Here is a 19,526-nt window from a genome sequence, read left to right as displayed (position 1 = left end):
ATTGATGTAGCGCCGTTACTCGTATATCATTTCAGTCCTTGTGTTTGCTAAGGCACCTACGGTAGGCAATGCAGGTAGACCTCTATCCACATAGGCTGGTCCGGTTACCAACATCTATTTACCTACCTACCTACAGGTACCTAAGGTGGGTAGGCGCATGTGCGTATATCAATCCATATAAGCCACGTCGCAACGTATCAAACAGGATGCCACTCAGCCCTGCTTATAAGTTATAATTCTTCTGCACGGATCATAAGTTCCGAACAAGGTCCCCCAGACGCCACTCAGCAAATTGCCGGGCCTAGCTTGGACTGCCGCACGCCAGCGCTAGGCATACTCGGCCCCCCCAAAGAGGCAGCAAACCCGGCTCCATCTCATCCATCCATTATGCCACCGATACTATGTACTCGAGTACTATACGTAGTACAACTAAGGTATTCATCACCCCAATAGCTGCCCCCTCCCGTCTAAGCCACCGAGATACTGCCTGCAAGAAATCGACTGTGGCCGTCGGCGTCGCACTCCGCCCACCCCTTCTATGACACTGTGGTTCTCTCATGACAGACTTGGGCCTCGGCAGTTCTGCTTCAAGGCAGCCCTCCCTTAAGGCAGAGTCCTCCTTGATTGTGTGATTCAAGAAACCGACAGAAGTTTATTTGGTCTGGTCACGATCATAGACGAAGCAGATTAGCACCACTTCATCATCCATGGAGACCCGTCTTAGTCGGTTACAACCGCTTATTCAGGAGCTTTTTGAGCTCAGTGGCTCGCCTGGACTGTCTCTCGGCCTTCTTCACCATGGTGTTCCATTGTTTACAACTCATTTTGGACGCCGCAGAGCTTCAGAACTAGCACCTCCAAACGATGACACCCTCTATAATGTCGCATCGATCACGAAATTAATGACGGCCGGTGTCGTCTCCAATCTTGTCGCGCAAGGCCTGCTCGATTGGGACACTCCCATCCGCGAGTATCTTCCAGAGTTTGGGGACAGAAAGATATAGTCGGACAGGAAGCAACAGTAACGGACTTTTTGGCTAATCGATCCGGCCTCTCAGCACAAAATACATTCTGGGGGACTATGAACGAAGACATCTTTCCCGACCGAGAACAGATCCCACGGTTGGCGTGCCACATACCAGCCGTGGGCGAGTTTCAGAAAACTATGATTTATTCCACCTGGGGCTACGGCCTTGTCACAGCTGCTATCGAGCGAGTGACGGGCAAACCATTCAGTGTCTGCGTTGAACAATACATTTATCAACCACTTGGTATGAGTCGCAGTACTACGAACGCTCCAAAAGTCGACAATGTCGTCTTCAAACATTGGGTTGGCAATTATGGAGTGGCTCACGAATTTCCGTGGTCACTTCAGCGTGGTTGGTCAGACGAAACTGGTTTCGGCGGCGCTGTAGGAGCACGAAGTTCTATCAGAGAGCTTCTGATCATGTACCGGTCTCTTTTGCATGCGTACAACCACCAGACCAACAACAAGGTCGATTCCACTCCTGGATCGCCATTCAAATACGCTTGTCGACTACTATATCCTCACATCGGCGTTGGGATCGCTTCACTTGAGAAACAAGGCTACTGTTTGGGGACCTACCGAACCCAACTCCCGGGAAATTTGTCTGCTGCGAGTTACAACTCCATACTTCTGCAGCAAAAGAACAGCCGACAATTCGGAAAAACTCATGCTGGCCGCGCTATCTTCCACCAGATAGCCACTTTCACAGGCTACAACGGATTGATGCTGTTGGATCCACTGTCTCAGACTGCCATAGTTGTACTGGTCAATTCGTTGCCACTTTTCGATATTACCGATGTTCTTGGACGGTTACTTCTTGGAACGATCCTTGGAGAGGATGATCCGACAGACTACATAGGTCTGGCAAATTCAGTCAAGGATATAAACATGCTTCTCTATGACGTCTATGCCGCAGGTCTTGACAAGAGGAAGGCGGACGTCGCCCTTAGCTTCCCTTTAAAGTATTACGAGGGAGACTATTGGAACAAAGACAAAATCATCTGCTATTCGGTCAACGTTCATGGGGAAGATCAAATTCGAGTAAATGTGAAAGGGAGTTCACTAACTAATTATATCTTACATTCCTGGGGAGGGGACTTGTTTTGTTTGCCACCAGACAGGGAAAGGGAGCTCTCGCAGAGCATGTGGCCGTTCACTTCTCTTAAATCCCGCATGTTCAAGTTCAACTGTAGCAAAGGCCGCGTTCTAAGCTTCACTTGGCACCATGATATAACACCCGGGAGTGCACCGGAAACTTTCACCAAAAACGATCAGAACTCAACTGCGAAGTTGTAGAATGCGCTCACACCGTAACGCTGCAATAGAATGGGTCCACTTGAGTCAGGTCTAGAGGTTCATATCTTTTGAGCTTAGGAAGGAGATGTCGTAGAATCTTTATCTCAGCTGCATGGATAGAAATTGCACTGTCAATTTCTCAAATGTTCTTGTTGACTGTAGTTTCAAACGTGTCTATCTCAGCCAGTAAGGACTCCAGGGCCTTCGCAAAATTCTCAGCGTGCAAATGTTCAGCTGCACGAGTCGCTCAAGGAGATGACCAAGGGACAATATGCAACCATACGAAAGTGCCTGCGGGAGCAAGGGCCGACGACATAGTGGCTGTCGTTGGGCGTCTTCGGATATCGATCCAAGAGATTGCCGGACCGACACATCGAAAAAGCTTGCCCTAGTCGTGGTGGAAGTTCTGACTAAGGCTCAGGTTTAACATGAGCGAGGCGGCATTCCTCTGTATGCACAACATCAGCCCAACCAACTTGCTGGGTCGCACAGACTTGGGGCTATGTCTTCATTTGGACGATGATCTGCAGGCGCCACTTATCCCGCTGGTCCCCACAATTCTGTCAAGCCGAAGGGTCCGAGTACCTTCGTACAATGACATGCATATGCGAGGCTGTGATGCTATGGTTGTTGGGCTTGCAAATTTAGAAACGTAGTTCTCTTCAAAACGCTGCCTGATGCGATCGGCGCTCCCTCCTCTCTCGAGGAAGGTTATAATGCAATATATTAATCGGCCGGGGTCCTGTTGGCTACGGGGAGTGACACCCAGCAGCACCTCATTGGGTAAAGCGGTTTTGAGATTGCGACTTTAATTATCCGGAATCGGGGAAGCCTGATCGATCGTCAATAGGCGTTGTTATGAAGCTGTTTCGTATCTGGAACGAGTCACAGCTTGTGTCTCTAAGTCTTGACCTTGGGTATGGCGTTGGTATCATCCCTGACTTGGACCTTCAAGCCCCTAACCTGCTCCAATAGAACTACGACAAGGCTGCCATCACTGCCTCGCTCCTCGCTTGTTAGTCGAAAATGGCCCATCAAGCCCCATTTCGTTACTGAATCCACCGTTCAAGAACGTTGTTCCAGCAAGCCAACAGTACTCAGTTTTCACCATGCGGTTTCTTTGTCTACATGGCATTGGTACCAGTAGCCAGGTAAGTTTCGATACCGAGACCACTAAGGTCCACGAGAGAAGCATGTCTGCCAAACAAGCATGATTTTAACAAACATCAGATCCTGAAAATGCAAACAGGTAATAAAAAGCTTTCACTACAGCGCCAGCTGTCGTTGATCATTTGGTAGCTGCACTCCGTTACGAGCTTGCAGATCAACATACATACCGCTTCCTCCAGGGTGTCGTACCTTGGTCATTAGTTCCAGGTGTGTGACAGATGCCCTACACCCCGAGGACTCCAAGCTCCGTTTCTTATGCATAGTAGGACTCGAGTCACTTTCTGATCAGTCAGCTGAGCACTACGCATACTACAACGTTGGCGCAGGGGCTGCTTCTAGCATTGCAATAGCACTAGACCAACTGGAAGCCTACATAGCTTTGGAAGGGCCCTTTGATGGTGTATTGGGGTTTTCACAAGGAGCAGGTTTGGCTATTATGCTACTAGTGCGCAGATATCACGGAGATCCTGTGGCACCTCCTCCATTTAAGTGTGCTATTTTGTTTTCGCCGGTTTCAGTTTACGATCCTGTGGCATACGAGAAAAGAGGTCAAGTCAGGCTCTTGGATGGTACCCTCGATGGCAAGTACAGCATCACGATACCTACTGCCATCATATACGGAAAGGAAGACAGCAGGAAGCAGGAGTGCGAGGGTCTACTTTCTTCGTGTGATCCAACGAAACGGTCCGTTCTAATTCATGAAGGGAATCATGAAATTCCTGGGATTGGTCTTCGTTCTGAACTAGCCGGGACAGTAAACATGGTTCGACGAGCCATCTACCAGGCAGAGCTTCAAAGTAGCACAGAATAATCTTAGATAATCTCGGTGGCAGCTTCAAGTTACAGCCTGCGTTGGAAGGCTGCAGATTATTTAATTATGATGGCTTAAACGAGGACAAGTCTTCTAGGAATCTATCTTTTCACTATACTCAAATAGCGAAGTAGAAGTAACCAAATTTTGATTCTACCAGTTGTGGAGTGTGGTATTCGTGTTCTCATGTCTGCTGTTGAAATATTTGATATTCTTTGAGCCACTTATCCCACATTGCCCTAGAGCTCTGAGTCTTCTAACTAGCTTATAATCGTACTGAGTGACGCTAAATGTCATACCAAAGAGACAAACCTCATTTTGCAAATACAATAGCTTTTTTCTGCCATTACATTAGGGATACTGGGATGTTAGCAGCCGCAAAACCAATTACGATCAGCATCTGAAGATTGTAACTCTGTCCAAACATCTTTCTAACAATAATTTGTGTAGCATCTGGTAGCGCTAGAATGGTTTCAGTACGACTCAAAAGCACCGAAACTTGAGAAGGCTCCAAGATAGAGAGGAGGTGATGCCTAAGGCTTGAATTTGAAGCACAAACTACGATCGAGAGCCCAAAGGATCCTCCAAGGAGTCTGAACTGGTTGATGGCACCATTAGCGACAGCTATTCTCCTATCAGCTTCGGTTGCATCGTTAAAGGTACCCTTCATACCTAGGTGTTGGTTCTCCACAACATAAGGAGTGAGCAGCAATAGTACAACATTGAACATGCCGACGCCAGCACCAGCCAATATCTGAAAGCCGTATTGTGATGGTTCGATGTCATGATTAACTGACAACTGAGAAAACCCTGCTATCCCCGCGACTTGAAGCAGGCCGCCAAATAGAAGCCAGTACAGGACTGGAATATTTGACTTGCTCAGGACGATAGACATTATCACCGCCGTAAAAGCCATCACCGCCGTGAATGGAATCAGTCGTACACCTGCATCGATCGGCGAAAGGCCATTGACAATTATAAAGCGTTGGGGAATCTGAACAATAGATACTGTAATGATGGCTCCAGAAAAGAAAGCATTGCTATTATAATGGTGAGCAATGTTTGAAAGTGCCGGCTTGAAGGCTTTACCTACATGAGTACCCCGAGAAAGACTCTGTCGGATAGCAAATTCCAGGAAAGAATTGGGTCTGCAATGGACTGTCCCGGTCTTGTAGTGGAGAACCATTGCCAGAAAAGGAACACGAGGAGGAAAATAGGCGCCAAAACTAGCAGAGGAATAATGGTATGAGCAGCAAAAGATCTTCCCGCCGCGGCTTGTTCCAAAGCAGCCGTCAATAGCACCGAGGCACCAACAAGCGCGAATACTCCTGGGAAATCGAGCTTTTGCAAGTTGTGATACCATCGTTTTACGTTAGCAGCGTGGGATGCAGGCTCGCGCGGAAGTTTTGAAGGCATTCCTAACATAAGCAGTAGAAATCCAGTGGCCCCAATCGGAGCACTGAACGCTGCAACGTTAGCTTGGACTTTTGTGGTCGGTTTCAAACTTACTTAATGAGAAAAATCCATCTCCATTGCCCGATCTGAGTTAAGGCGGCTCCAATGACAAGTGCGATGGATAGGGAAATTGACACAGCAAGAGAAATTAGGGCTGAGTATGCCGGCCATTTTCCAGGCGGCCTCAGCTCGAAACCGTACAGAGTACCAATTGACAACACACCAGATGCACCAAGTCCTTGAACCCATCGGAACATAATCCTAAAGAGTATCAGAGTAGTGGTCAAGAATAGACAGCAACACATACATTTCAAGCAGCGTCTGAGAAGCTCCACAAGCTCCCGAAAAGATTGTAAACATGAGTAAACAAGTCAAAAAGACTGCTTTTCTTCCCACTATATCCGACACGCGCGCTAAAATGATTGGGAAGCCTAAAGGAGAAGCCGTGTGAGCCTTGATTCAAACCACAGAAATAGGTACTGCCCATACCGCCATATGTGATTAAATATCCAGTGAAAACCCACGGGCTGGTGTCGAATCCACCAAGATCATCAGTGATGACAAGAATTGCTGTGCTTGCAATAGTAGAGTCTGCCTGAGTCATACCAACAGCGATGCAAGTCCTTGATGGTTTCAACTTCGTGCGGGCGCCCATGGAACAAGAATGTACTTACCCTAGCGCAATGGCTGCGAGTCGCCAGCCTTGAATCCATTCTGATGGCGGAGATGGTCCAGTTGTGATATCCTCAAGGTTTTCTGGCTTTCCCAAATCTTCACTTTGTATATGTCGGACTTCTTGGCTCTCGTACGAATGGTCTTGCTTATCAGGAGACATCATAGCTAGCCTCCCGGATATCCTGAACAGGCTTTCAAATATGTAATAGTGGTATGTCTAGGGTGAATACTTGAAGGTTATGATATAATTAAAGTCTTAAGGTTTTACAATACTTGGCTTTGCATATAAGATGGGAGAGGCGTTCAAAAGATGATGAAATGTATTTCGAACCGTAAGAGCCCGGACCGAGCAGATCTGTTGGTAGGCACAGTCGGGCGAACTGCAACAAGGTTCGCATTCATATCTTCGATATCGAGCTAGTTGAATTGTGGCCAAGTAGTATACGAGATACATGGAAGTTTAAAAACAATTCATAATGCCTGCCTCTCCTCAGTTGATCTGGCCATATGCATATGGATGCTGTGCGGCGTAGGATCTGATCAGCATAGGTATGGTCGGGGAATCTTGTCGACTAGAGGCCAACAGTGCCAACACAATCAGGAGGTTGTACAGTATCGGGCAAAGAGACGGCGCTAATGCCGGCAGTTCATCAGATCTGCCATTTTTTCAGCCGGCCATGTCCTTGACGCAGTCAGCCCACCATAGATTCATTCGACTTCGAATAAACCTCAGGCACTGAGTCTAAAAAGACTCGGGGATATTACTATATTGAATCAATTCCAACCGGCTATTATACATTTCCACATCATAGTACTTGAAATTATACGAAATCCTCGGCATTATTTCCTTCTACTTGCTTGTCAAAACTAAAAATAGCAATAAATATACTAAAATAATATTCTTTCCCCTCTACGGAGTACGACTTCTTGAAGTTTCAGATCACATACAAATTTCTTTTCTCGGAAATACAATACTTCCGGAGCGTTCCATCCCCGTCCATACCAACTGGCAAATGAGTTACGCCGCGAGTGTGCCTTGCAAACTAAACTTTCTAGAAGATATATACTGTAAATAGTAGTGCTTAAACATAGGTTTGGAATATGCTTAGAGTTGGCAGGCCGCAATTTTCTCTCCTCTCTTATTTAAACTCTTTCAAAGCTTTTGTTTCTAATCTTTTTGGCACGTGAGAGTTTACCAGTAACATAGCCGCCATTAGCACTGCTCTCAAATCTTTCCAATATGGGTTCGATTCTTGATCCTTCCCTTGCAACGGATTTCAGGGCAGTACATTCTGGCGGTTTTTATAATGCGGAGAACGAACACTTACGAGATCAAGAAAATGGATTGCCTGTCGAAATCGAAAGTAGCCCAGAGTGTTCTCAGGATTCCTTATTTGAGCCTATTGCCATCATTGGTATGGCTTTTAAGTTTCCGCAAGGAGCAGAAACTTCTGATACTTTCTGGAAACTTTTGGAAGATAGTCAATGCACGGCAACGACCTTTCCCAAAGACCGCTTCAATATCGACGCTTTCTGGCATCCTGATTCCAAACGTCAGAATATTGTTCGTTACTTGTCGTCATCCACTGACGATGAATCTAATAGATCTGTAGATGAATTCGCGTGAGGCACACTTCATGAATGGCAACATTGGAGATTTTGATGCAGGCTTCTTCTCAATGACGCCACAGGAAGTAGGAGCTATGGATCCTCAGCAACGCGGTCTCCTAGAGACAACTTACCACGCCTTTGAGAACGCCGGTCTACCACTCGAAAAGGTGGCTGGCTCGGATACCTCTGTCCATATTGGGCGTTTTACCAGCGACTTCTCCCATTTGATGCTGAAAGACGCACAGCAGATTCCGAAATACGCCGCTATTGGGACTGCTGGATCTGTATTGGCAAACCGTCTGAGTTGGTACTTCGATCTCCGGGGCGAAAGTGTATATATTGACACTGCTTGCTCAAGTGGGCTTATCGCTACAGCTCTCGCGTGAGCAGCTCAACTCGGGGAAGGCCAACATGGCGATTGCTGGCGCAGCTAATATAATACTCAATCCTGAGTTCAATATAGCGCTAAGCAATATGAATTTCCTCTCACCGAGCGGCAGATGTAAGAGTTTTGATGCCAAGGGTGATGGCTATGGTCGCGGGGAAGGCTTTTCTACTCTAATACTAAAGCGTGTCGCTACTGCTATCGCTGACGGTGACCCTATTCGGGCTGTTATACGTTCTGTTGGAACAAATCAAGACGGGTATACCGCCGGGGGCATCACGCAGCCAAGCAAGGAGATGCAGGCATCCCTTATCAGAGACACTTACCGCAAAGCAGGCCTTAGTTTGGAACACACTCGATTCTTTGAGGCCCACGGCACAGGGACTGCAGTTGGCGATCCTATCGAGGCAAGGACAATTGGCGAAACTTTCCTCGAGCATCGCTCGAAGCAGGACCCCATTTACGTGTAAGGCTTCATTCGCCTTCTAGCTTTGAGGCTTTTCGTGCACTGATAGTACGTTAGGGGAGCCGTAAAGTCAAACATTGGACACTTGGGAGGTACCAGCGGTCTTGCAAGTATCGTCAAGACGGTCCTGGCACTCGAACGCGGAGTAATCCCCCCCAACGCGAATTTTAACGAACTCAATCCACATATAGACGCCGAGTTTCTCAATTTGAAGGTAACTTCCGCCCCCAAGGTGCCACAAGGCTAATATCTGGCTAATTGAGGTCAGTTTCCGACGCGGTGTGTTCCATGGCCGAAAGGAGAGGTGCGAAGAGCCTCGGTCAATTCATTTGGCTTCGGAGGCAGTAATGGTAGTGGCATTCAGTCTAGTTCCAGAGTTATGCTGATTTCCAATAGCACATGTGGTGATCGAATCGGCCGAAGATTTTCTCCAGGGCCGAAAATCCCACTTCACGCGGCGGGAGGCGGAGGTGGCACAGACCTCCATTCCAAATCTGAACACCACTCGCAAACCGTGCTCCAAATTCTGGCAATGCCATCCCTTGGACAAAATCCACGATTCACCAGAAATTCCTGGAAAGTGCCACTTGCAGGCTGACTACCTCACGCATGCCTCAGACCACGAGCTACACAGCACGTCTGTTGCTCCCGGAAACTGTGTGTCTCATAATGTACTGTCATCCAGCTTTTGGCCGAAGCTATTAGTCGTCTCGGCGGCTGATGAAGATGGAATTAAGAGGCAAGCGGCTGCCCTGTCTCAGTTCGTGGAGTCCCATTCGCAGAAATCAGACCCTCAATTTCTGCACGACGTCTTTCACACCCTGAACGCGAGACGTACGCTGTTCAACTGGAAGTCGTACGCCGTGCTGGACTCGGATTCAGCTTCACCTTTCTTGTTGCTGGAAAATGGTCTCTCGAAAGCTATAAGATGCCCTCTGGCAGCCACTCGGCCCAGACTAGGGCTTGTATTCACTGGCCAGGGAGCCCAATGGGCAGGAATGGGCCAGGAGCTACTTGAATGGCCGGTCTTCAGAAGCAGCATTGGGCACTCACAGAAATACCTTGACATCTTGGGATGCGATTGGATTCTCATTGGTAAGTCAGAAACCCTTGAACCGCACTACACGCCGCTGATAAACCCTATCAGACGAGATCACCAAAGATGCAGAGCTTAGCCGCATCAATGACACCGAGTTCAGCCAGGCAGTTTCGACTGCCCTCCAAATCGCTCTAGTTGACTTAACCCGCCATCTTAGTCTCAACGTCTCAGTAGTCCTTGGACATTCCTCCGGAGAAATTGCTGCCGCTTATTGTGCTGGTTTTCTTTGTCACGAATCGGCTATCAAAGTAGCTTACTTCAGAGGCGTTCTAGCTTCTGACCTAGCGAAAAGCTGCGAGAAAATCTATGGCATGCTCTCCGTGGGAGTATCTGCTAGTCAAATCCGGCAAGAGCTGTTACCTATCCAGTCAGAGAAGCAAAGTGCCGCTTACATTCGATGCGGAGGCTATAACCGTCAGCTGCATTAACAGCCCTAAGAACATCACTCTTTCCGGCCCAGCGGGTAGTCTCAATATTATCATGGAAGATCTCAAAGCTCGCAGCATCTTTGCGAGAAAGCTCAAGGTTGACCTAGGATACCATTCACCACAGATGAGGGCAATTGCAGAAGCATATTCTGATCGTCTAAAAGATCTAAGACCTGGGAACATGATTCGTGAAATTCGAATGGTATCCTCCGTCAGCTCGCGCCTTGTTACGCAAGAGACCGTCTGCGCTGCTTCCTACTGGGTGCAGAATATGCTTTCTCCGGTACGCTTTGTCGAAGCTATGTCGGCTTGCTGTATATGTCCGAATCAGGAAAGTATTATCCACAAACTTGACTTGAGTCACGAAGCTCAGATTGTGACGGATGGCTAGATTGAGATTGGACCGCATGCAGCGCTTAAGGGACCCCTCCGAGAGATATTCATCTCCACAAACAGGGCCGATAGCATGTTCTATGCTTCCTTCTTGACACGTAACAAATCTCCTACGCACACCATACTGGAGACCGTTGGGCAATTTTATTGTCGTAACTTCGAGGCGGACCTCGACGCAATAGCCCGAATGAGTGGGTCTGAGCTGTATATCCCGCTACAAACCATCACGACTCTGCCACCTTACCCATTCAACCATACCGTCAGCTATTGGGAGGAGCCGGCCAGATCGAAAACGTTCAAGTCAAGAAAGCATGCAAACAATGATCTACTTGGGGCTCCGGTCATAGACTGGAATCCCTTAGATGCTCGCTGGCGACTCGTCGTCAAGCGAGAAGAAATGTCTTGGATTGAACAACATAAAGTTCATGGCGAGATGCTCTATCCAGCCGCTGGAATGCTTGTCATGGCCATTGAGGCGATTAAGCAGCTCGTAGATCAGAAGATCATTGGATACGAGATACGCAACACTTCTTTCCCAAACCCAATCGTGCTGAGTGACTCTGCAGAAGGCACAGAGATCCAGACCAACCTAATTCCTACCTCCACGCAAGCAGGGGAGCCTGAGTACAAGTTTCGTATACTTGTCAAGAGAGCCGACGACTCGTGGCAGGAAACTTGTCTGGGAACAATTACCGCGGACACTAGCAAAGTAGGCCAAGATGTGGATATTCAAACGGAAGAGGAACATAAAAAGCAGGCTGCTCGGGGCAAGTACAACGAGGCGGTCCGTTCATGCCAGAGCTTTGTTGAGCCAGCGGAGCTTTACCGGAGGATTTCCAAAAATACTGGGCTTCTATATGGCCCAATGTTTCAGCCACTCTCGAACATCCATTACTCGTTAGATGGCCAAGGCCATGCACAAATACTTCCCTGTAAGAGCATTTCCTCGGAAATCCCGCAGCCATTTACAGTACACCCTTCTACTCTAGACGGCGTCTTCCAGCTCACTTACGTGGGCCTCGGTAAAGGTTGGAGCCAGCCAACACCAACTCGTGTGCCATCACATTTGAAACGGCTGTGGATATCTACAGTGGGAGTTGGACATTCAAATCTTGGGTCAGAAGTGGCCAACAGTTCATCTAGCTCGTTGAATAAACGAACAGCTGTAGGAACATCTACCGTCTTCTCTAAAACCGATATGAGCATTCGGCTTGAGGTCGAAGCCTTGGAGGTCACTGAATTGGCCGGAAACCAGTATGTCTCACAGGAAGAAACCAGTCCACAGCCAGTGTGCCAAAGGCTAGAATGAGACCCGACTTTTCCACAATGTCCACAATGGAAATATCAGAATATTGTCGAGAACATCGAAGCAGTAATGCTGAGCCTGATGAATGGTTCCAAAATCTTAGCCTCATGATGCTGAGCTTCGCTGCCTGCACTTTTGACAAACTATCCAGACTTCAACTGTGCCCGGTCGAGTCTCAAACCCAGTATGCCTGCTGGTTAAATTCCAGGCTAGACGAGTATTTGAACTCGGCCGGACCTGGCGCAAGCCTCGACCTGCTCAATTCGGCGAGACTAGAGAACTTGTGCCAGAGATTCCTCGCAGATAGCAAGCGCGGCAATCTTAGCGCTAGAACAGGCGAACAGCTTTTCAATATTCTCATAGGAGAGGTCGATGCTCTTGACTTTATTTTCGAAGACGAAGCGTTTGTCGGCGAATACTATCACGAAGTGAACCAGACGGGCAAAGCGTTCGATATGTTGAGTGCGTACCTTGATGCAAAAGCTCACAGAGATCCAGAGCTAAAGTATTTGGAGATTGGTGCTGGCACAGGTGCCACAACTGATGAGGTTTTGGGTACTATTGCAAGGCCGGAGGTAGCGCCAAGATACTCCGAATTTTACTATACGGATATCAGTCCTTACTTTATCTCTCACGCTACCGAGAAGTACGCTAGATACCCAAGAATGAAGTATTCGGTACTCAACATTGGAGAAGATCCATTAGATCAAGGATTCGACGAGGAAGGCTACGACATCATTATAGCCGCCAATGTCTTGCACGCTACCAAAAATCTCGGCGAGACGCTCGCTAACACTCGAAAATTGCTCAAACCCAACGGGCAACTTATAATGATGGAGATGACCACTCCTTTGAAGATTCATACCGGTTTCGTATTTGGTTTGCTCCCTGGTTGGTGGCTCAGCTCCGAGGAGTATCGTCGTGATGGTGCTGTCATTGCGGAGGAGCAATGGCACAGCATCCTCAAACAGCATGGATTTTCTGGAAGCGATCATATCTTCCGTGACTGGGAGTCAGACTATTGCCACGGATGGAGCATTATAGTAACCTCGAAGACGACCCCAGATGCGCCAGTGCTTGAGAATGGGCTCAGAAATAAATATCGAATGCTGACATTTGTTGTCGATATGAAGTCTTCTATGCAAAGGCAAGTTGGCCAATGCCTCCAACGTGATTTTGAATACGCTGGAGTTGCGACAGACCTCATGTCACTAGAAGGTCTCTATCTATCTTCAGATCTCAGCGAACGTGATGTGGTTCTTCTATGTGGCTTGGACGAATGTCTGCTCTATGAGATGCAGGAGCCAGTCTTTCAGGCTTTGCAGAAGATTCTCACTTCTTCCAGGAGCGTTATCTGGGTGAACAACACGGGATTAGCACACGATGGTGCGCCATACTGGGCAATGACTGATGGGCTAGCCCGAGTTTGTCGTAACGTGGACCTGTCTATTTCCGTGGCCACTCTTGCTCTGGAATGGTCGACATGCGAAGACTTAGAGAAAGCTGTTGGGCGAATTGCCAAATTCATACATGAGATCCATAAAGACAGCCCAACAGAGACAATGGATTTAGAATGGATGGAAGTGAAAGGTCGCCTCTGTATTAGCCGCTTGACCAACGGAAACCCCGTAGACGAATATATTTTCGCACGGACGACAAAGCCCGTGCGAATGCGACAATTTAGCTCTGGACCACCCTTAAAGCTTGATATCAAAACCCCTGGACTCCTGGACTCCTGGATACTATAGAATGGATCGAAGATGACGCCGCCTACACGAATCTTGAACCAGATGACATTGAAGTGCGTATCCAGGCGATTGGCGTGAACTTCAAGGAGTGTCTAACACTCCTTGGCCGGATTAACACGGATCGGCTTGGCAGCGAAGCAGCCGGCTATGTCCATCGAATCGGGGCCAATGTTCAGAATTTCAAAGTCGGTGATCGAGTTGTAGTAGGCACGCCGGATAGTTACCAGACATTCGTCAGAGTGAAAGAAGCTGTTCGACTGCCAGATACTATAAGCTTTGTAGAGGCCGCGTCGATACCCACAGCCTTCTGTACCGCGTATGTTAGCTTGATCCGGACAGCGCGCCTGCAGAAAGGTGAAACTATCCTTATACATGCAGCTGCTGGCGGTACAGGTCAAGCTGCGGTCCAACTTGCGCAGAACATTGGCGCTGACGTGTTCGTCACCGTCGGCTCTCAAGCTAAAAAGAAACCTGTCATTGAGCAATATAACATACCAGAAGATCACATCTTTTACAGTCACGACTCTTCTTTTGCGGACGGTATCAAACGCATGACTAAGGGTAGAGGTGTTGATGTTATTCTAAACTCCCTTTCTGGAAAGCTATTGGTTGCCTCGTGGGAAAGTATTGCGCCCTTTGGGAGATTTGTCGAAATTGGGCGGAAAGATATTGATACTCGTGGCCACCTCCCTATTTATCCTCTTATCAAAAACGCTTCATTTGCGGGTGTTGATCTTGGCGCATATATCGTCGGTGAAGCTGCGAAGAAAGGAACGGAACAGCTGCAAGAAGTCTTCCAGATGCTCAAGGACAAGGTTATTCGTCCACCTTATCCACTATCAAAATACCCCATCAGTCAAGCTGAGGATGCTTTCCGCCTATTGCAAAGTGGCAAGGGCTCAGGAAAGATAGTGCTTGAGATATCTGATGAGGCTGTTATACCTATTAGAGAAAGTGCAAATGGTGAGTACCGCTTCCGAGCCGACGCCACATATATTGTTGCCGGAGCTTTCGGGGGCATCGGGCGTCAGATTACTCGCTGGATGGCTCACCGAGGAGCTCAAAATTTACTCTTACTCTCGCGATCCACTCTAGATCAGAACACCGAAGCTCGTCGGATGATTTCCAAACTCAAAGCCCTCGGGGTTTACGTTCGACACGCTTCTTGCGATATCTCCGAGCTTACTTCGCTTGATTGTGCTCTTCAGACGGCGATGAAGACAATGCCACCTATCAAGGGTTGCTTCCAAGCTGCCATGGTGCTTAATGTAAGTATTACCTTCTCATTTTGAAGGCTTAGATCGCGATTTAGACCTAATTCTATCTTAGGATCGACCATTTAGTACCATGCAGTATACTAAATGGAACGCAACGATTCGGCCCAAGGTTCAAGGGTCATGGAACCTTCACAAAACCTTACCCAATCAGATGGATTTCTTCGTAATGCTTTCTTCAGTGACTGGCATCGTTGGTAACCCTGGACAAAGCAATTATGCTGCTGGAAATACTTTTCAAGACGCTCTCGCGAGGTATCGTGTTGCTAGGGGGGAGAAGGCCACAGCACTTGATCTGGGCATAATCCTTGGAGGGGGTTTCGTAGCAGAAAACAAAGACATTTACGACAGACTCGTACGTCTCAACATGCTGGAGCTAATTTCTCAAGAGCGACTTTTGCAACTTTTGATTACTTCTGCGATCCAAACAGACACTATGCCACGGATGCCTCAAGTCAAATCGTCTGAGGGCTAGTCTTTCCAAGTGCATTACTCAACAAGGGTGTTGAGGTGCCGCTAGCTTTGCAAAGAAGCCTATTCCGGGCGATACATCAAGTCGATTTCACACAAGGGGGATCAAATGCAATGGTCTCATCAAGCCAGGATATTGTGACGCTCTTCCAACAGTCCGCTTCACTCCAAGAAGCTAGGTCGATTGTTGCCGAGGCATTGAAGGTCAAGGTCTCTAGACTCCTCGGCATAGACGTCGAGGGGCGAACGGTCGGAGACCGCATGCAGTCTTTTGGAATAGATTCACTCGTAGCTTTGGAATTGCGAAATTGGATTTCGAAAGAGTTGCGCGCTGATATTGCCGTCTTCGAGATCTTGGGCGACGCGAAGCTTAGCGACATTGGTATGACTGTAGCGAGAAAAAGTCAATTGCACCAGCTGCACTGGCACGAATAATCTAGGAAAGACGGTTAGTGTTTCTATGGTATGTCACGCGATCCGTGTTATTACTGAGCTGCCTGCTACAAGGCTTGTATCTAGATGTGATGCGAGCTAGGTCTTTCAACCCGTTGCAAGAGACAAGAACTTGCCTTCACATCACGTAACACTCATCTACCCTTCTTCAGCGCATCTTCCCAGCTATCATTACGATTACCCTCCGCCGTTCGCGGCATCTAGTGCGATCCATCGAGCAGTGTGGAGTTGATGTGATCAAAGAACTTTCCAGTCGTCGCTACCACAATCTTTAATTCCTCGTTGTCAACCTAGGTTTCTCAATCTCCCCATCTTTATCAACCTCTCCATCTCCAATCGACTGCTAGTGCCATTTCTTTGCGTCGTATGAAGTGAGTGATATTGCTGTCTAGAAGAAGTTCCAGGTTTGCCTTCTATTCCAACAACGCCCCGCTACCCACTCCTCTTTTGCAAAGTCCATGATTGCCTCATCTTTGCTGTCAATTTGATGAGTCCACTGGCTCGCACACGGTTGACGTGCACGCGCCAGACTTTGCTAGTTTGGTCCTCGCTAAGCGGTGGGTAGTAGAGGAATAGCTGGATCCGCGAGATAACGGTTTCGTTACTCAAAGAATCCTAATCAACGCAACATATAGATGTAGTAGATTCCATATATGCATACTTATCCAGATTCGAAGATACAGGACTATTCTATCGAAAAGGAGCGAGCATAGAAATTAAGGCTGGGTCGATAGTGGTTGGGGAGGTTGTACAGATACAGGAAAATCATCGGCTACTAATAGCTAGATATTTAAATTTGGAAAGAGCCTAATATTATAGTTATTAAAACGACAAAAAACGTTTTCTAGTTTTTTAATAGAAGTGGAAAATATTGCAGCTTCTGATGTAACGAAGGAGGTTATTTTGCTACTTGGATTTCTTAACGAAATAAATATAGTAGTAAACCGACCGTACCAAAACGGAGTTATACTCAATATTGATAACGCATTATCAATCAAATTAACTACAAATTCGGAATTATATACAAGGACAAAAATATTAATATTTGGTATCATTTTATGCGAGAATGTATAGAAAACAGCTAAATTACCCCAAAATAAGCTTCGAGACAAAACAAACATTGCAAATATTCTTATTAAATCATTTCCAAAGTTAACATTTATAAGATTGTTTTAGGATAGTAGGATTATGAAGGCCGCTAGTAGCTAGGGTCGAATAGCCTACCTCGAGTAAGGGGAATGTATCACGTAATGTCACGTAATATACTCGAGCCAAGGGGAGTGTTGAATAGAGGTACTCGTATAACGTGATATAATGTGATATAGCGTGCTCATATCTTCTTTATACTATCTTATCGCCGGAATAGGATGCTCGTTATCTAATTTGTCTATAAAGGACCGGAAGACTTCTAGGTAGCCTTAACTCTTTAGTAAATACAAGTCAACTGCCCCGACATTACTTATTGTTACTACTTGGGCTTATTCGTTGACTTATAATTCTAACAGCCGAAATAAATAAGCAGCAATAACAAACTGTGGATTTTGGAGGGTGTGCAAAGAAGGTGGCTGGGCTTTAGACCTGGAAGGGTTCCGCATTGGCTTCACTTTAAACACACCGCCATACAACTCTCCGCTGCAATGCTGGTTGTGATTTAAAGAACCTGCCTAGGTACATAGGCTGGTATAAACTCGAGGAAAGAACAAGCGAATTAACCAACCGCTAGAAGCTAGGTCTGCTTTTTCAGGTCAAGAGGATTGATATAAAACCATTCCATATCCATAGATTAGTTTGAACAGTTACAGTAGTTGTACAGATTCCTCCTCAGATACCATATCCTCGGTCCTTCGCGAGTATTGAACAACGTATTCCGCGCCCAAGCCGGTAGATATAACACCTCCAGTCAGCAAACAGCCATTGACAAACCACCACCAGCAATCCTTGACACTTTTCAGGTTGACCTTTTTGATCATGATAGAAAGCGTAACAGCCGCACCGCCACAGCTACCAATGAAAAAGACCGGGCTGGCTCCTACCGCAGCCCCAGCAGCTGCCAAGAGTCCAACCTGGGTCACAGCAAGGCCACTTAGGATCTGCTTGGTTTGTGCATCATGCCTCAACGCGATGCTCTTGATTCCGGCTTTGGCATCATCTTTGATATCCATATGGGCGTATATCATGTCATATAACACGGTCCACGCAATATTCGAAGTATAAAGACATGCAGCAGCCGTTAAAGCAGCGTTGTTATGCAGAAGGTCCACACCAAGAGCCGGGAATCCCATAATAGCTCCCCAGGAGAATGTAAGGCCTAACACGAACTGAGGGTAATATGTAACTCTCTTGGCAAGAGGATACATAACCACGAGTGGAAGGCTGGCAATGCCGTAAAAGAGGCATTGATATGGGAATTGGAGGAGGATGCCGAGGCCAACAAGGAGCTGGGCGCCCGTGAAGGCCACAGCGTTGAAGGGAGTGATTGCCCGCCGAGCGATGGGACGTAGTCGTGTTCGTGCCACGTGGGGATCAAGATTCCGATCCCATAGATCATTGATGGCGCAGCCTGCGCTGCGCAAGAGAAGGGCACCGCTAAAGAATAGCAGGGACGTCCCAACAACTGACAGAGGAGAGGCAATGGGAACGGCAAGCGGAGCTGCCAGGAGCGTCGAGAACAGGCAGGGAAAGTAGAGGTAATAGATTCCAGTTGGTTTGTCAAGTCTCGTGAGTTCAGCGTATGGGACCCACGAGGAGGGAAGTTTTGACAGAATACCGGTAGTAGGTGGCTCGTATTGAGGAAGTGATGTGATGGACTCCTGGCCAGCTCCCAGGCTTGGCTTTGATCCTGCTACATCCTCCGCACCGCCTGTCACGCGGTTGCTGGGGACAGTGAAGTGTTGTAGATATCTCTGACGAGCATTAGAGACACCAAGTTGGGGTTGAGGTTGCTGCAGCCTAGGGGCTGGCCCGATGGAGATTCTGCTAGAACAAGACCATCTTCTCAAAGAGAATTGGGAAAATCTGCCCACGCTTCGAAGCCGAAGCCGAGTACTTTGGCAGCTGCTCGGCACCTTGAAGAGAGCCCGGGCAGACATTGGCGCTATCCAAATAATTCCACGAAGCTAAGAATTAGCCCTCCATTCCCTTTTATCAGTTGTGACTTTTAAAAACAAAACGCCAGCACTGGATAGGGCTGGGCGAGTTGACACCACGATATCTTGTTGTTTATCGCTGGCGTTGCCATCCAATCACGGCCACTGGGAAGAAAAAGACCGCGAAAGGGAAGAAACACTCACTTAATATACAGGCGAGACTCCAAACTTAGGAAAAGATATCACCGCCTTTCCGACGATCTCTCCCAACTAATCCAAAACCCCCATGGTGCTTGGTAGCCCGGCGTTATTAATAGTTAGCTGTTGATGTGCAGGTGAAGATGTCGAGGTGAGGTTCCTCGGGTAGGAAAT

The 19,526-nt window shown here is 47.5% G+C and overlaps 6 protein-coding genes across 6 annotated transcripts; 4 read left to right on the top strand and 2 right to left on the bottom strand.

The window, feature by feature from the left end:
• Nucleotides 1-1,081: 1,081 nt before the first annotated feature.
• BP5553_03401 (Beta-lactamase protein) lies at nt 1,082-2,323 on the top strand (the record flags this gene model as incomplete). The annotated part of the gene is made up of 1 exon (XM_032012024.1): nt 1,082-2,323. The coding sequence occupies one exon, from the start codon at nt 1,082-1,084 to the stop codon at nt 2,321-2,323; it is 1,242 nt and encodes a 413-aa protein (XP_031871717.1).
• Nucleotides 2,324-3,562: 1,239 nt separating this feature from the next.
• On the top strand, nt 3,563-4,304 carry BP5553_03400 (DUF341-domain-containing protein; the record flags this gene model as incomplete). Its single annotated transcript, XM_032012023.1, has 3 exons — nt 3,563-3,572; nt 3,623-3,700; nt 3,760-4,304. The coding sequence occupies 3 exons, from the start codon at nt 3,563-3,565 to the stop codon at nt 4,302-4,304; spliced, it is 633 nt and encodes a 210-aa protein (XP_031871716.1).
• A 346-nt stretch (nt 4,305-4,650) lies between these two features.
• Nucleotides 4,651-6,594, bottom strand: BP5553_03399 (MFS general substrate transporter; the record flags this gene model as incomplete). The annotated part of the gene is made up of 6 exons (XM_032012022.1): nt 4,651-5,344; nt 5,398-5,763; nt 5,814-6,020; nt 6,067-6,190; nt 6,240-6,382; nt 6,434-6,594. 6 exons carry the CDS (start codon nt 6,592-6,594, stop codon nt 4,651-4,653), a joined length of 1,695 nt encoding a protein of 564 aa, XP_031871715.1.
• A 1,080-nt stretch (nt 6,595-7,674) lies between these two features.
• On the top strand, nt 7,675-12,125 carry BP5553_03398 (uncharacterized protein; the record flags this gene model as incomplete). Its single annotated transcript, XM_032012021.1, has 9 exons — nt 7,675-7,998; nt 8,048-8,348; nt 8,404-8,896; nt 8,954-9,110; nt 9,165-9,240; nt 9,293-9,991; nt 10,044-10,362; nt 10,415-10,706; nt 10,815-12,125. The coding sequence occupies 9 exons, from the start codon at nt 7,675-7,677 to the stop codon at nt 12,123-12,125; spliced, it is 3,972 nt and encodes a 1,323-aa protein (XP_031871714.1).
• Nucleotides 12,126-12,151: 26 nt separating this feature from the next.
• On the top strand, nt 12,152-16,140 carry BP5553_03397 (uncharacterized protein; the record flags this gene model as incomplete). The annotated part of the gene is made up of 6 exons (XM_032012020.1): nt 12,152-13,712; nt 13,871-15,138; nt 15,200-15,499; nt 15,646-15,997; nt 16,056-16,078; nt 16,135-16,140. The coding sequence occupies 6 exons, from the start codon at nt 12,152-12,154 to the stop codon at nt 16,138-16,140; spliced, it is 3,510 nt and encodes a 1,169-aa protein (XP_031871713.1).
• A 1,724-nt stretch (nt 16,141-17,864) lies between these two features.
• BP5553_03396 (putative para-hydroxybenzoate-polyprenyltransferase, mitochondrial) lies at nt 17,865-19,157 on the bottom strand (the record flags this gene model as incomplete). The annotated part of the gene is made up of 1 exon (XM_032012019.1): nt 17,865-19,157. The coding sequence occupies one exon, from the start codon at nt 19,155-19,157 to the stop codon at nt 17,865-17,867; it is 1,293 nt and encodes a 430-aa protein (XP_031871712.1).
• Nucleotides 19,158-19,526: the final 369 nt, after the last annotated feature.

This window comes from Venustampulla echinocandica (assembly GCF_003357145.1).
Source record: "Venustampulla echinocandica strain BP 5553 chromosome Unknown scaffold_1, whole genome shotgun sequence".
Lineage (NCBI taxonomy): Eukaryota > Fungi > Ascomycota > Leotiomycetes > Helotiales > Pleuroascaceae > Venustampulla > Venustampulla echinocandica.
The sequence above is the reverse complement of the archived record's forward strand: the minus strand, read 5'-3'. Positions and strand labels throughout refer to the sequence as shown.